The 17,176-nt window shown below is 33.9% G+C and overlaps 1 protein-coding gene across 1 annotated transcript in view; it reads left to right on the plus strand.

Annotated features, from left to right (window-relative positions):
• Positions 1-15,826, plus strand: part of LOC149421409 (chymotrypsinogen B-like) — a 35,683-nt gene extending 19,857 nt beyond the window's left edge. Inside the window, exons 4-5 of the mRNA XM_089634748.1 lie at positions 12,751-12,907; positions 14,311-15,826. Coding sequence (XP_089490874.1) covers positions 12,751-12,907; positions 14,311-14,510 — 357 coding nt within the window. The 3' untranslated portion in view covers positions 14,511-15,826. The remainder of the gene's footprint in view (positions 1-12,750; positions 12,908-14,310) is intronic.
• The last annotated feature ends 1,350 nt before the right edge of the window (positions 15,827-17,176 follow it).

Raw genomic sequence — 17,176 nt, forward strand, 5'->3', positions numbered from 1 at the left:
TTGATTTTAGAATAAACCTAGTGAGCTATCGAAAATAAAATAATATAGAAACTGGACCAATGCTACATAGGGTAGACCGAGGCTATTCGGATCGGGTGAGTTATTCGGATCAAGCTAAGCAATATGGATATATCTTGGCTATTGTAACCAAATGACAATGAAAGAATTTAGACATAGCATCCCCATCTACCGTATGTCATAATAGTAAAATTACCGATATTACAGATTGCGTGGGTTGACTGCTAAAAATCGATATGTGTGAAGATCGTACAAGTTACGTCTCAAATAAATGCCTGATGTAATATTGTTCTAGGCGTTCTTAGTGTTTTTTCTGAAAAGGTAAGCTATTCAGTCATGTTCATATGTTATATATTTATCAATCAAATGCACAGTAAACAGAATAAGCGCAATAAATTGCATTTTGTATGTTTTTGTACTTTACTTTGAGTAAATATCAAATTAATAAATGTGAGGTTAAACGGACCGACGGTGGGGGGGCTATTTGGATCATATTTTAATGCTTTTAAAATTCGATGCGTTAATTGTTTTATATTTTTATTTGAAACAGATGGTGCGCAACTATGTGAAAAAGACGACTAATCAATCATGGTCGAAAATTGCAATGGATGAAACCGTTAGGAATGTAAAATCCGGTGAAATGGGATTACGCAGTGCTGCTGTGAGCTACGGAATCCCATACACGACAATTATAGTTGGCACATCCTCCTGAAAAGGATGTGCCATCTAAAAAGAACTCCCGCGTTGCAAAGGTGCCAATTTTTCATATTACATCTCCAGTAAACGTTTCCAAATTGCGTAAAGATACTGAAGAAAAAATAAAAGCCTCGAACGCAAAGGAAATCAAAAGATCTCTTGCCAAAAACCGCCCAAAATTACAGTTCAAAGGAAAAGGTACCCCGGGACTTAAAGTTAAAAAATCTTCCGTAAATTCAGCTTCTTCATCGGCTGGGGCTTCAAGAAAGTGGTTTTGCATTTATTGCAATGAAGCTTTTGTACATCCTCCAAAGGAAGATTGGATTCAATGTTCTTCTTGCGAAGAATGGTGCCACGAAAAATTTTACGACAAGAAAGTTTTTAATAAAGTTTTTAGTTGTGCGGTGTGTAAGCCAATAAGAGTGTAATAAGTGTCATGATACTTTCATAAAAGTTATGGGTTCTAAAACCTATTTTTGGTTTTTGTTTTTTTTTCATACTTAACTATTTTTTCGGGTTTGATCCGAGTAGCCCCACCACTGATCCGAATCACCACATATATATGTGGTTATTCGGATCAGTGGAGAGGTCTACAGTAATAGTCATATGTTTTTTTTTAAGTTACTTTATGTTATGATCATTAAAATTAAAACATATAAAAATGTCAAATGCTTAATGTAAAATAAATTTTTTTTTCGAAAATGCATTACTTTTAATTTTATTCAAGAAAACATAAAAAGTGATCCGAATAGCCTCGGTCTACCCTATAAGGCAATTCACTAAAACTACATTACCAACGCTACTATAAATTGTAGGATTCAACAAAGTGCTGCCATAGATTACGCTTAGTCCTATAAATAGAGTCAGTAAATATATCAATAGTACCCCCAAACTTGTTGCCCTGATCATGCATCCTATTGGTCAGTGATTGTGTCTGATAGTTGGTTGTGTATGTTTTGCAGAATATTGTTATATTTTGTCTTTTATTCCTAGTCGGCACATGGAATTTAATAGTGGCAACGATGGCAGGGTTGTCAATTAGCTTAACATTTACTTACCTAAGAAATTGGTTAGAGTGAACTTTATACAAAGGGGAACAAATGGGTGAATTATATTCCACGTGACTTCCAATTAATGATTTATGGAGGGTTCTCATACAATCTTGCAAAGGATTGCAGGACTTTAACTGATTTTAAGTCCTTTAAGCCAAGCATTTTTAGAACCTTACTATTTATACAGGGTGTATCGGCACGTACCCGACAAACTTTAACCAGCTATTCCTTAGCATATTTGGAGTAAACAATCTTATTTGCACTTTGCTGTCCGGTAACGTTTTTTTTAATAAAAAAATTATTTTTCTTATTTTCACCACATGTCACCACTGTTTTATCCTTTGTCAAAGTTTTAAAACCCATCTGGCAATATTTTATTCGAATTCCGTTGAATAATGTACGTGTGTACCTATATTGGCGCGCTTTTACAATCACAACGAAATGGCACGGCACCATTCGTCTCATTTTTAACTATTATTATTTAGTGTGTGCGAAAGAGCGAAGACGCTTTTCGACATACTTGCTTATAACAGCTGTTGAACACGAAAAGCAATGCCAACGACAGAGATGTAGTGTGGAAATTTTTAATTTTTTTGTTTTTAATTGAAAAAAATGCTACCGGACAGCAAAGTCCCCATAACATTTTTTACTCCAAATGTGCTAAGGAATAGCTGGTTAAAGTTTGTCGGGTACGTGCCGATACACCCTGTATAGTTAATGTGTGCAATGAATGTCAAGTTTTCATCGAATATTTCAATTTTATTTAAAATTTGTCAATCGTTTATATATCGTATTATTTTATATATTAAGTCGTCAGCAAATAGTGGGATTTCTGCATCATTAAATTGGTCAACAATGTCATAGATAAATAATAATAAAAAATATTGGGCCGAGGTGGGACCCCTGAGGAACCCCACTTGTGGACTCAAATATTCAAGATTTTTTAGAATTAATATTTACGCTAATCACCATATTGCTAAGATAATTACCAAGCCAACCCAATAATTTATCTTTCATGCCCAACATAAATGTTTTTCATGTTGTCAATGTTTAAATGATGAACCGTAATATTATTTTTAGCAAACGAAATTTCCCAAAAATAGATATTTTTAAGTATTCTAAAGAAAATGTACAGAATATTTCCCCTTTCATCATAAATATTATATACCAAACACAAATTTAATCAAGTCAACTTCAAGGAAATAATAATGATAACGGTCCCCCCTAAAACATGTAGTACTCCAAAGCGATTCGTCGATTATTTTTATTTCTACCTTTTTGATTTTACATCGTCTTGATAAAAATAAAAGTCGAGTTTTCCCTTTAACAAAAATGCTTGAACCAAAATTCCTTTATTCATGGCACGATCTAACAATACGAATACAATAATATTGTGAATTTACATTTTACACGGAGAGTGTTATCTTGGCTGTTTATAATGAACAGTTCTATTTTCATTGACTCTCATTTGTTATCATCAAAACATCCCGGATCTGTCCAAAATTCGCAATTTTTCAACCACCGCGATTTAAACATTTATTTTTTATGTCCTCGGGGCTTTTAAATAAAACAAGTATTATTAATTTATTTCTGCTGGGTTTATACCGATGATCTCACTTACGTGAGAATAGTCTAACAAACTAACTGACCATCACGCCGTTTCCCCGCAGAGGTAGACAGAGAGGACGGACAAACAACCCGGTCTTGGCACACACTCCTTGCCTCATTCAAATTCATACATCGTCTCATACATACTCTTCTATTGTTCTGACTCTTGACATGGCACGAATCAAGTATCTGATTCACTTGGTCGTGCCATGTTTTCCTCGGGGGTCCCCGACTTCTGCTACCATTCACATTTGCATCGTATATTCTCCATACACTCCTTTCTTCGCTCATTCGCTCTACATGCCCAAACCATCTAAGCGTCCCTTTTTTGATCTTACTCATTACGCTTACATTCGTCTAGTTATAAAAACGGTTAACAGTTAATACACAAATGCAGACACAAGATATATTAATTTTCATACGTCAATAAATCAAATAAAAATACAACATTATAAAATTATATGAAAGATCACTCAAATTACAAATAGTACAAAATATGTAAGAGAAACAATATAAACGCAAGTAATGCATTTTATTGTATATTTTCCGACTTTATCAGATCAAGTGGGAAAATAATTCACCGACTCCAGATATTTTCATATCAGAGGGTTCGGCTCGGTAGAACTTCTAATTGGACCTATAAATCCTACTGATCCCTCAATATAATTATTTAAAAAATCTTTCGTAATCCTACATGTATTTAAAATGACTGATTTTTATTATTAACATAATAATAATTATTATTATAATTTACAGCCTCAAATACTCAATGGAACTAGTTAAAAAAATTATTTTCCGCATTACTGTCAATTCATTTCTTTAGATGAAAAATCCTTATTTAACAACATCGCCATTAAATAATGCCTTATGATAATTGAAAATTTCTTGGAAGAGTGTAAAATCAACCCGGTAATAAGAAAATAGTTATTCCAGCTCATAAAATGTTCGTAGAAACAAATTATTTTCTTTTTATGAACAATTAGACGGTCTTCTCATGGGGTCACCATTAAGCCCACTTCTAGGGGAGATATTTATGGATCATATTGAAAACATAATTCTTAAGTCTGCCTTAGCTAAGTATATAATATTCTATGTCAGATATGTAAATGATATCCTTATATGTTGGAAAGGCATCAACCGATAACCGATCAACCGAGTTCGATATCTTCACTAATTGGGCTAACACTATTAGTAATAAAATCTGCTCCACCACCTAAAACCAACTTTTACGGACACAAAAATGAATACTCAACCCATCCTTGGTCTCATAAATTATCAGCTTACCATTCAATGGAACATACCTCAATGGTACAACTCATTAACGTTCCCTTGGATAATAAAGTATATGAGAAAGAAAATACAACGATAAAAACCATCGCGGTTAAAAATGGATATTATGCAAATAAAATTGAAAAATTATGAAAACAAGAAATATAAATAAATTAAACGAAAATACTTTTGTTTTAATTCACTTTATTGATATATTTTCACTGTCTATCGGTTTCTGTACCTACGTACCATCACCAGGATGTTATAAAAAAATACTATCAAATACAGAAGTAGGTACACATATATATATATATATTATCAATAAAGAAAGGGACAGTATACTAGAGTGGGATTTTTTTATTTATTAATTTTATTTTAGTTATTTGTACATTTAAGTTTACAAATGACTAATTAATTTGTTACATATAAATATAATATATTTTTTCTTGCTTGATGTGGCTCCTACACAACATCTTGAACTTTCCAATTGGGGCAGACTTAAGGTTTTCCGGCAGCGCGTTATAGTATTTCATCCCTTTATATAGAATACTATTCTGAGTATTCGCCTTGTCCTTTTTTGGTAGCCTGATTTCATTGCACGTCCTTGTTTTATGTTTGTGTATGTCCTTGTTGTATACAATTCTATTTGAAAAATATTTAGGTAGCAGGTTGTTTACTATTTAGTGTACAAATATCATCATATTCAAGGTTAATATTTGTTTCACCGTTAGCCAATTTAGTTCCTTTAACATTTTATTTACTTTTGAATATCTATTTCGTCTGAGTATTGTTCTCATTGCCCTATTTTGTAGAATTTTAAATTTATTTTGTTCTCGGTCGTTACACAGGAAAAGGATAGTTGAGCAGTAATTAAAATGTGGACAGTGCGTCAGTTGTCAGGAATCTAATGCTTTCATTTTAATCTTGCTCTACCACAATCAGTTCCATACATCAGGGATAGTTACAGAACTCTGTGGCGGACTGCTAGTCTCCATCAATTGACAACTTTACTGTTTAGTAGCCACTGGAAATAATTTTTATCCTTATCAGCCTTCTCTTCCGTGGTTTATCCGATTTTGATTAGCCGGTTAGCCCGTTTCGGTTTAAACCGCTTTAAAAGCCCTACTCCCAGCCCTTCCATCTCCTCCCCCTAAATAGGGCATTGGCATTAAAACCACTGCCAGATACGCCATGAATGATTGTAGTGCCATTCCAAAGGAAGCTAAGGACCCGGATCCTTATGGTCCTGCTGTTCAGAGCTCCATTATATCATCTCTTTCTTATACAAACGTATTTATAAGAACGTGGCATCAGATTGTCACTGTGTATTTACGTACACATAGTGACGTTTCCTTATAACTCCTTGTAACCTTTAATTAGATTGAATTAATTATGTGGAGTATTTAAGTACGTTAAATAAGGTAATACTACAAATAATGGTGTACCTGTAACCTAGTGGTGTTACTTGACCAGATTTTCAATTATCATTTTTATTGCATGACCCAAAACACATAATTACGCACAATTTTAATTTTAAGAAAACTTATTGATAATTTATTAAGAATCTCTTCAAATTATTCGTTATCTGGTTAAACATTGTATTGCAGGCTCTTAACGAATGAATGTATAGGTTCCCTGATAAACTTTTAGTAAAATACCAATGAATTTTCATGATGTCGGATTACGTATTCATAAAAAGCCCAACACTTTAACATTTTGTCAATATATTTTATTAAGACAACGCTTGTGCAAGAACACGTGTTCCGTTATTATTACGAATTACTAAAAGTTATCAGGAAGCGGCCTGCAGTTCCGTTTTTAACCGGTTTACTAATAATTCATAGATAATTTTAATAAATCAGCAATACTCATTTGTCAGGAGAGAGGTGGGGGATAAGTGAAGTAATGGGGTAACATTATTAGAAACTTACATACTACTTAGAAAATATATCAATAAAGTGACTTAAAACCAAATATTTTCGTTTCATTTATTAAAATTTCACAAATGTATTAAAAATCACAATGTGCTGGCTTTTTTTGAAAAAAAAAGAAATATATATATATTTTTTAATTTATCCGGGAAATAATATATTTTTAATTTATAGGTCCCATATGCCTAAAAACACAAAATATATTTAAAAATGCAGTCTAAATATAGCTTTTAGAACCAATAGTAACATAGGAACAAGCCTTAAAACTCAAAAAGTGGAAATCCTAATAGTGGCATATATGAATTAAAATGTGACGCTATTTATATCTGACAGACGGGAAAGGCCTTCTCAACTAGATTCAAAGAACATATAAGATGTTACACTAATAAAAGCACTTATTCAAAATTCGCAGAACATCTCTTAGTGAATAATCACTTCCCGCTTGACAACAATGAGCTTAAACCAATTAAATATATAAAGAAAGGGCGTTCGATTAAATTTACTTCAACAATGATAAATCAATAAACTAATCAATGACCCTCATATAACATTTATTGATAAAGTAAGGAAAATTATTTATTCCCCACTTCTAAGCGTGTTCACTAAACCTAAACAGTATAAGACATTCAAATAAGTTAATCGCAATTACGTCATTATTAAACAATTAAGATTACATTGTTGTGGGGAAAACAGGCTTCAAAATACCCCACAGAATAAAAGTATACTGTTAAAATTATTTTATTAGTAAATTATTTATCTTGTTTTTCAATATTTTTCTTGTATAATAATGTTTTTATTACATTTTGCTGATGACCTCAAAATTTTTAGAAATGTTTGAAATATTTATCGTTATTCAAGATAATATCAACAGATTGTTAATTTGGTGCAATGAAAACTGACTAAAATATCTCAAAATGTCAAATAGTCAGACTTTGCGATTAAAAAATCAGTGATCTTTAATTACAACATTGATAATAATACTGTTCAGACATTAACACAAATTAAAGACTTAGGCATCACTTTTCGATAAAATATTTCCCTTTTAACCACCCAACGGAAATCGCTAACAAGGGCTTACAAATTTTGAGATTTATAACTAGGTTAACTAGAAATTTCAACAATATTAAGGACGGGTTGTTTCGGAGAATCTGAACAATTCATCAAATTTCAACGTTCATTTTCAAGTTCTGTGAAAGATTTTTTCAAGTTCTGTTTTTATTTCAGTCTTGTCAAGCAACTAGCCTACAGTTATATAAAAACAGAACTTGAATAAGTCTTTCACGGAACCCGAAAATGAACGTTGAAATTTGATGAATTGTTCAAATTCTCCGAAACAACCCGTCCTAAGTGTACACTGTCATATTTTGCCTTTGTTAGAAATCAACTTGAATACAATTCTCCGGCCTGGAACCCACATTACAATATTCTTGTACAACCTATTGAAAGAATAAAAAATAAATTCATGTTTTCTAACATTCAAAATGAATATTCCAGATTTTTTTTTGAATAACAACACTTTTTTAAAATTAAATTAATATGCTTGATTTGTCTGACAGAAGGATTTTCACTGACTTGGTATTTCTATAGAAAATTCTAAATGATGCATTAGATAGTCCAGAATTACTTGCATTGATAAGCTTTCGGATTCCACTACGTAATAATAGAAGTCGGTGTTTGTTTTAGTAGAGAAATTCTGATATGTATTCTTCATTGCTCAGAATACTTATGGAGTGTAATATAACCTCGATACAGGCTTAGTCCTAGTGAGGTTGATTTTTATGAGAAAAAAAAAAAGTGTGTGGCAAGCCTACGCACGACGGAAGTAAAACTTTTAGTATTCTTCTCTCTCTCTTTTCATTTCATCTTATTATTATTCAGAATGCTGTAAATTATAGTTTTAAAAAGCATAAATTTATTTATAGGCGTGTTGTTAACAAATGAACGCTTAACTAGATTCCTAATATTGACATATTTATAAGTAGCATGTGGTAAAAAAAATTAAAAGTTATAAAAATATGGGATTCGAACCCGGGTCCTGCATAACGAGTGTCGAACGCTCTGCCTCTAGACCGCGAGGAGAGGTATCTCGCGCGACGAGAACCGCGTATACAACGTGTACTCCTATCACATACCGTCTCGTTAACGCTTTATATAGGGTCGAATCGAAGATATATCGGCAGTGTAAAGTCATATCTGTCGTTTTTCAAAATATTTTCGTATATTTGTCCGTTTTGAAAAATATCTATCGTGTTTTAACAGTCTCATACCCGTATGGAGTCTGAATTTGAAAAACATTTCTAAATTTTGAAAAACTCACTTACGGCTGTGTTTTTTACTAAAAAAAACTTGTCACGCACGTCTGCGAGGGTTAGTACAATTATTATTTTTTTTTTTTAATTAAATTAGACGCGTTATCGGCCTTGATTAGTAATTTTAATGATTCAAAATAAAAATAATTAATCAAAATACCGAGCGACTCTACCGGCTCGATTTGTAAGCTATATTTCGACCAAAATATCATATAGTCAAAATATCTAAAAGTCGCAGCACGAGAGCATTTTTTCACTTTTCCTCGTATTAAAAAAATCACAAAAAGAAAAAAAAAATAGTTAAAGCGGGGATCGAAACTCGGTTCTTCACGACGAGAGTCGGGCGTTATGCCTCTAGACCGCGAAGCTGAGTTTGGAGAGTGACCTAAACTAGGTATATAATATTAGCTAGGCTCCTATAGCGAAATGATCACGGTTTTTCGTGACGGTCATGAGTCAGTTTTACTCCGGTCCTCGAAAATGCATAACGCGCGTAATCACTTCAAAATGTGATTTATGTATAGTGAAATGCAGTAAGTAAATAAATTATACCGAGTCAGGGGACATCTTTAATTTATCACAAAAATATTGTTTCTGAGACAGATGAGTTATTTATAATAAATACGTACTGTAATAATATATATTTTTTACTATTCATATGTAAAAGCCCCTAAAAAATGCGTTAATAAAGTGATAAACTAAATTAATAAAAATGATAGTTTGAAATTGACGAAGCTTACAAATTTTTTGTTGAACTCTCTCAATTTGTAATTGATGTGTTTATAGTATGGGTACCAAATTGCGGAATTGTATTCTAAATTGCTTCTTATTGAGGCAGTGAAGATAATGTTCAAATAACAGAGAATCTTAATATCTTGCTCGGTTCTTCTAAAACACTAATTTTTTTCACTAATTATACTCATGAATCAAAAAAACTAAGTTATTTTTCCAATAATTTATAATTTTTTATTTATGAATTAACCTTCAAAACCGTTATTAAGCCACTCGTAAACCCTTAAATAATTAGTTCAAACTATAGTAACATGTTAATTGTTTGTTCGCCGTAGTTTTTATTTGGGGGTTTACTGTTCAACCGCTAATTCGGGAAAACCTCCACTGGTCTTAACGGCGCACAGTGGGCTGAAAATCGCCTTTCATAGACATAGAGATTTGAATTTTCAAGAGTGTTTTTTTTGCTAGAAATGGATTTTGTTGATCATTACTATGCTATAAAATTTCGTACGAAGCAATTGCGTGTACAAATGAAGAAGTTATCATTTTTTTAAGAAAAATTTGTATGGCACTGACATTAAAAATGAGGCTATCTCTGGAATCATAAGGTTGGCCATTCTATCCTTACACACAGATACACTACTATTTATTTGTATTTTTTTGACATACTTCGTATTGTGGCGCAACATGCGATTTTTTTTTTAAAATCCTCAAAAAAAAAAAAAACTTTTGAATGTTAATGATTCATTTTAATTCTTAAATGCTTTAAATATGCAGTGTAAATAAAATATTGTAAACTAGACAAAGCCTACTTATATGTAAAGCATTTAAGCATTAAAATGAATCATCAACATTAAAAAGTGTTTTATTCAACTTTGAGGATTTAAAAAAAAATCACTAGTTGCGCCACAATACGAAGTATGTCAAAAAATACAAATAAATAGTAGTATATCTGTGTGTAAGGATAGAATGGCCAACCTTATGATTCTAGAGATAGCCTCATTTTTAATGTCAGTGCAATGCAAATTTAAAAAAAATGATAACTCCTTCATTTGTTCACGCAATTGCTTCATACGAAATTTTATAGCATAGTAATGATCAGCAGAATCTATTTCTAGCCAAAAAAAAAATACCCTTGAAAATTCAAGTCTCTATGTCTATAAAAGGCGATTTTCAGCCCACTGTGCGGCGGGGTCCTAGCTAGAATAGAATGTCCTTAATTACGTATATACAGTATACACGGGCCGGACCTGAGCCTAATGGCGCCTGCCGCTAGTTAAATTTTGATGCACCTTTTTAAAACAAGTAGACGCCTAAGTAGGTGATCACTGTAATCAATTTGTAAGTTTGTGTAGCGCCGTTTTTCGTGAAAACTAATCTCAAGGGCGATGTGTTAAGAGTGTTTGGTGTTATTATCAGCTCCTTGACAATTCCGCTCGCAAATATAGTAATATTTCTTTCCGTTCTTTAACTGAGTGAATATACTGTACGATTGCAGTAATTAATCTAATTGTTCCTGATAATTCTCTCTAATTTGTGATAGTGATTACGTATGCATTTAACTGAGAAAGCTCATTGAACAACTCACTCCTTTCCCGGATCGCTTCGATGCATTATTTGTCAGGAAATTCTAGTTGAAATTTTGCGCTGAATTAGTCCGCAATTAGACGCAAAGTCCATACGAATGCATTATTTCTAATGGGATAATGTTATTTCCGTTCCATAACTGGCTAAATGCATTGTAATTTTTATCCAACTGACTCTAATTGTCCAACAACTAATTGTCTAAACTTTCGGGATAAGCCTCCATTAAGTGGTAATTTCAATCAACATAATGTTATTGAGTGTAAGCATAGGTATTTATTGATTCTTACAGGCAACCTTTGATGATTATGATGGGATTTTTCCTATGATTAGATTCGATAAAACTGTAGTTACTTCAGGGCAGTACAATACTCTACTAAAATCTCTAAATGACATGTGTTACACAAAATATTAAGATTTCACACAGGGTTGCAAAAGATTTGGATGATCTGCAGTGGAGGAGGTGATAGGAGTAGTTGCAGGGACGGCCCTATGCTGGCGCAATTGGAGCAGTCCGCTCCGGGTGCCGAATTGTCAAGGCGCTGATAATACCCAACTCCTAACAGTCCTAAAACATCGCCCTTGAGATTATCACAAAAACGGCGCTACACAAACAACCGAATATTATTAATTACAATGATCAGCTAACAACACGTCTACTGGTTTTGATAACAGGCGTGAAAATGTTACTCGCGCGACATATATCTATAAATTGAAAAAATATTCCTAGAAAAAAAATATGGCGCCGCGCCGACGGGAATTGAATCCTATTATTGAATTAAATTATTAATTATATTTATTGAATTATTCAAAATAATTATTGAATTACAAGTGACCGGCAATCAGAAGACTGCGGGTTAAATTTCCGTCGGCGTGATGTATTTATTCTCGGAAGATTTTTTCAATTTATACAAGGTGTATCGGCACGTACCCGACAAACTTTAACCAGCTATTCCTTAACATATTTGGAGTAAAAAATCTTATGTGCACTTTGCTGTCCGGTAACGTTTTTTTTTATAAAAAAAATATTATTCATATTTTCACCACATGTCACCACTGTTTTATCCTTTGTCAAAGTTTGAAAACCCATCTGGCAATATTTTATTCCAATTCCGTTGAATAATGCACGTGTGTACCTATATTGGCGCACTTTTACAATCACAACGAAATGGCACGGCACCATTCGTCTCATTTTTAACTATTATTATTTAGTGTGTGCGAAAGAGCCAAGACGCTTTTCGACATACTTGCTTATAACAGCTGTTGAGCACGAAAAGCAAAACCAATGACAGTGATGTAAAAACTACCGGACAGCAAAGTGCCCATAACATTTTTTACTCCAAATGTGCTAAGGAATAGCTGGTTAAAGTTTGTCGGGTTAGTGCCGATACACCCTGTATAGGTGTTTCAGGCTAATAATTAAACTACGATACAGTACTGATTAATACAATTGTTTACCACCTCTGATAAATCCCAAAAATTGTATATAAATACTGTAGATATGTGGTGTTTATGTGTATGTACGAGTAGTAATGAGAGTGATATTTGCAGGTAGTGGGCTGGGGATTCACCGAGCAGGACACGCTGGCCACCCAGCTAACTTCAGCCACCATGCCCGTTACAGACGACCTCAGTTGCATCAAGTCTAACCCGGTCTTCTACTCCAAGTTCATCACCGATGGAACCTTCTGCGCTGGTTATAGAAACGGTATTTAAAAAAGAAATCAGGTGGCTAACGGCGAAAATTTTGCGGAGAGAGTTAGGGGGTATTTCACTATGTCGGGCTAAATATCTGACTAGCTAGCCGTTGGATGGCTTTAAAGATCAGAATAACTTCGTTATTCAACGGCGACCGTTTCACCATTGTTGCCGAGCTTCCGGATAGATAACACTCGAAATAGTCTGGCAACATCGCAAAATGTTTGCAGTTACCCAATCTACTACAACGGCTGTCATGTTTTGCCGCAATGTCTATGGAATGCTAACGTCAACGCCAATTGACAAGTTTCCCGCCACACCGCAAAGTGTGCATTTTTTTGGTTATGTTATGTTGATTATCAGGTCATTTTAGATAGATTCGTGTCGAATTAATACATTGTTTCTTATTTTGAACACAATCAAATAATTCAGGATGGATCATACAAGCGTTCAAATTCATTCGAGCTCTAAAAACTCGCGGCTTTCGCATCGCCGCCCTTTCACCTGCTTCTGTAAATCAAAAACCTCGGTATCCATAATAATTCGCAACAAAATTCGACTCACTTCTCCGCTGTCAAACTCGGAATGTTTTAACGCCATCTTTGATTCGAGGAATAGCGCCTAACGTGAAGTTCGAGCACTGATTAGTCAAATCGAACTTTAACCCGAGCGTTAGCGTTATTCAGATATAGTGAAAACGAAAAAATGACTAATCCGCGGATTAGTGCTTAGTCAGAACATAATCAGAGATTGTGAAACACCCCCTTAATTAGAATATTGAAACAGTCTAGTTTCATAAGAATGTAATGTAGATACCTATATTATCACTGATTTCAGCGCCTTTTGCTGTTTCCGCCTTTCTACGCCAATGCGTCAGATTCATCTTTTAAATTTTTATTAAATGCGAAATCGTATAAGAGTTCCAACTGCTTCCAAACTTCTGGAGCCAGTGAGATTATGGCATCCCAAATTGGAGTATGTTGTGCGGCTGAAGGTAGTGGGGATGGGAAGAAGATAAGGAAAAGGAAGGTGGGTAATTACCTGGCTATTCAGATCAGGTCACCAAACACAGCCAAAACCATTTCAAGCATCGTTTCAATTCTGAATGGTGATCTTACACCAGGGCGATACTTCGATTATTTTCCACTCTGGAACGTGCCGCAAATATATTATATTATATTTTAAATTACAAGATTGTGAAAATTACAAATTAATTAAATACAATTTACTTGCGAACGTCGGGATATGAACCCGCGAACTTTGGATTGCTAGTCGGGAAGCCGTCAAAATATCGCCGCTGTGCAAGCTCCGGCACTGAAAGATCTTTCAGAACCTCTATTTCTAAGGGGTATTAGTTCACCACAGATCTATCAACAGTTTCTTTTAACATATGACGATGTCTGTTGTGTCCAGGTACCAGCGTGTGTAACGGTGACAGCGGCGGCGGTATGTACTTCAAGCAGCGCGGCGCAGACGGCCAGGAGTCTTGGGCCGTGCGGGGAATCGTCTCTCTCAGTGCTTCGCGCAAGGACAAGAACCTTTGCGACCCTTCCGAGTACACCATCTTCACTGATGCTGCGCAGTATAGGGACTTCATTAACCACCACCTCTAAACCCACTGTTAAATCACCATCAGTTGTCACCGGTTCCGCGACAGTACAGAACAGCGACATGAAGAAGAGGGTGAAGAAATAGAACAAATAAACCATAAACCGCAAACCTAATTTAACTCTCTCAGAGAAGAATTATGAAGGATGCAAAAACAAAAAGGTTTTTCAATTGTTAAACTAAATTAATAATAACAAAACTAGCAGATAAAAACCCGTTGCACGGTTTGAAAACTTCAACAGTTCTTTTTGAAAATAACAGCTGGCGCCACATCCGTTTACAAAAATCCTAAACTGCACAGTCATTAAGATAATAATACCATCAGATAAAGTAAACCATGTGTTAGATGCCCATCACTACATGAACTATAACTTAGCTAAAGTACTGCCATCTATCGGAGCTAGTTTCTAATTCGCAAATGAGAAGATGTTACCAAATGAGGACAAGTATCGTGAGAGGATCAACATAACCTAACTTAAACTATGAACCTAAAAAGACCCGGACAGAGCATTGGTGCGATTTTGTACGATTGACGTTGAAGCCAAATCTGGGGTGAGAGGAAATCGCTTATCAGCCATCTTATATGAAAAACTTTTGAAATGATTTGTATGCAAAATGGAATAAAGTGAACTATGTATTTTAATGTTATTTTTGTATTTTTAATGCAATTATAACGTCTTGTGATTTTTTGGGTATTTGATGAGACACGAGCATGTATTGTCATTACAAAAATGAAGTAGGTTTTGACATTTTTTATACATCTTCCCCCACCCCGCGCCTTCAAATTGCTATCGATTAACTCTGTTCAGGGCTTTTTAAGTTTACGCACTAAACTCACCAAAATTCACCTAACCTCAACTAATCTAAACTAACCTGGCAACCTAACCTAATCAATTATTTTATCTGTTTCTGTTTTGCCACTCTTCTGTTCTATCCGGTTAACGTTTTCATATTATATAAGAGAAATATAGTAAGATATCGCATGGAGGCCATTCTACGACCAAATTGCACGGAGTATCAAAGCGAGCCAATGAAAGCTATGTGTTTGATGTGTTGGTAGAAAAGAGGCGTGGCCCCCCGCTGTGCGCAGATTCGATTTCCAGCGACAATGCTAGCGACACTGTTGTCCGCTTGGTTTCATACTGATAAACCATAATGTTTTGTGTTCCATATTTCCTGTTTCTATTATCTATGGTTGTTACACAATTTTGAAATATATATTTTTTATGAATCCTTAAATAAATAAAAATCTTTTATACATACATAAGTGTATTTTAATTAACTATTTATTTATGTGATATTTATCGCTGTTCCCTCTGTTTCTAAAAACCTTTTTTAAATTTATATGAAGTTTTAAACGAATTCCTTTGTTTTTATTTAGTTACTTCTTTAGATGCCCAGTATTTTTTTGTATCTTTAACCCTTTAGGTGCGGTATGCTGATATATCATCACGAAAATTTATTAAGAATCTTTCAAATTATTCGTAATCCGGTTAAAACGGGACTGCAGGCCCTTAGTGATAGGTTTCCTGTTAAATATTTAGTAATAAAAGTAAAGTAAATGATTATATTTTAGCATTTCGTCATTATATATTACAAAGGCATATGCAGGTGCATGAACACGTGTTCCGATATATTATGAATGTACTAAATGTATAACAGGCATCGGCTTGCAATCTCGTTATTAACCAGATTTTAATACATTTTTCTCTGTGCACTTTATGCCCTTGACGTGTATCTGATTAATTAAAAAGGGAAATATTAGCAGTCAATTATTTATTTTGCAAATAAAACTATGATAAGATTAGATCATTAAATTAAAAAAAAAAAAACAGTAAAATCATTAAACTAAAAAAAAATAAAATCATTAAAATAAAACAATATAATCATTAAAATAAAAAAAAAACAGTAAGATCATTAAAATAAAAATAAAAAAAACTAAATTCACTAAAATAAAAAAAAAATAGTAAAATCATTAACTAATAAACAACAAAAACAATATAAAAATAATATAAAATCATCAAACTAAAAAAACAATAACATCATTAAAATAAAAACAATAAAATCTTTAAAATAAAAAATAACGTAATCTTTAAAATAAAAAATGAAATTATCAGGGACATAAAAAGAAATTCGTTCCAGAATATCTGGATTGCAAATGTGCCCATTTAGCAGCTTGTGCGCCACTAACACCATTGCAATATTTCTCCTAACGTCTAGACCAAGGCTGCCCAACCCCAGAACGAATTATAAGTGGCCCGCGTGAACCATTTTCAAAAAACCCGCCAATCCGCCAATTTGAAAAAGTGTCGCGGGCCCGCGGTAAAACAAACAATGCAGCTTGCGCGGCGCGGTCACCAAACGAAAAAATCTAACTTGTTGAACTTACTTTTTAAACAAAAATACACACGGTTTTCTGACAACCCCACCCCCCCTCCATGGAAATAGGAACCGTTAGGTATTCAGTGGCCCGCCAGTGATTCAAAATCGTCAATTTCGCCCAACTGTTAAAAAGGTTGGGCAGCCTTGGTCTAGACGTTCTATCCCCAGCATTCCGTCATTCCGTCAAGAAAATCAGAGGGATATACAATAAAGGGTAATATCCGAACTCTCGCATGATCAGATCTATCGTCTTGCACCGCAGTGGGCTACATGCCCAAATTTTTAATAT

Source organism: Hesperophylax consimilis, chromosome 8, assembly GCF_061612785.1.
Source record: "Hesperophylax consimilis isolate HC1 chromosome 8, BYU_Hcon_1.0, whole genome shotgun sequence".
NCBI classification, from domain to species: domain Eukaryota; kingdom Metazoa; phylum Arthropoda; class Insecta; order Trichoptera; family Limnephilidae; genus Hesperophylax; species Hesperophylax consimilis.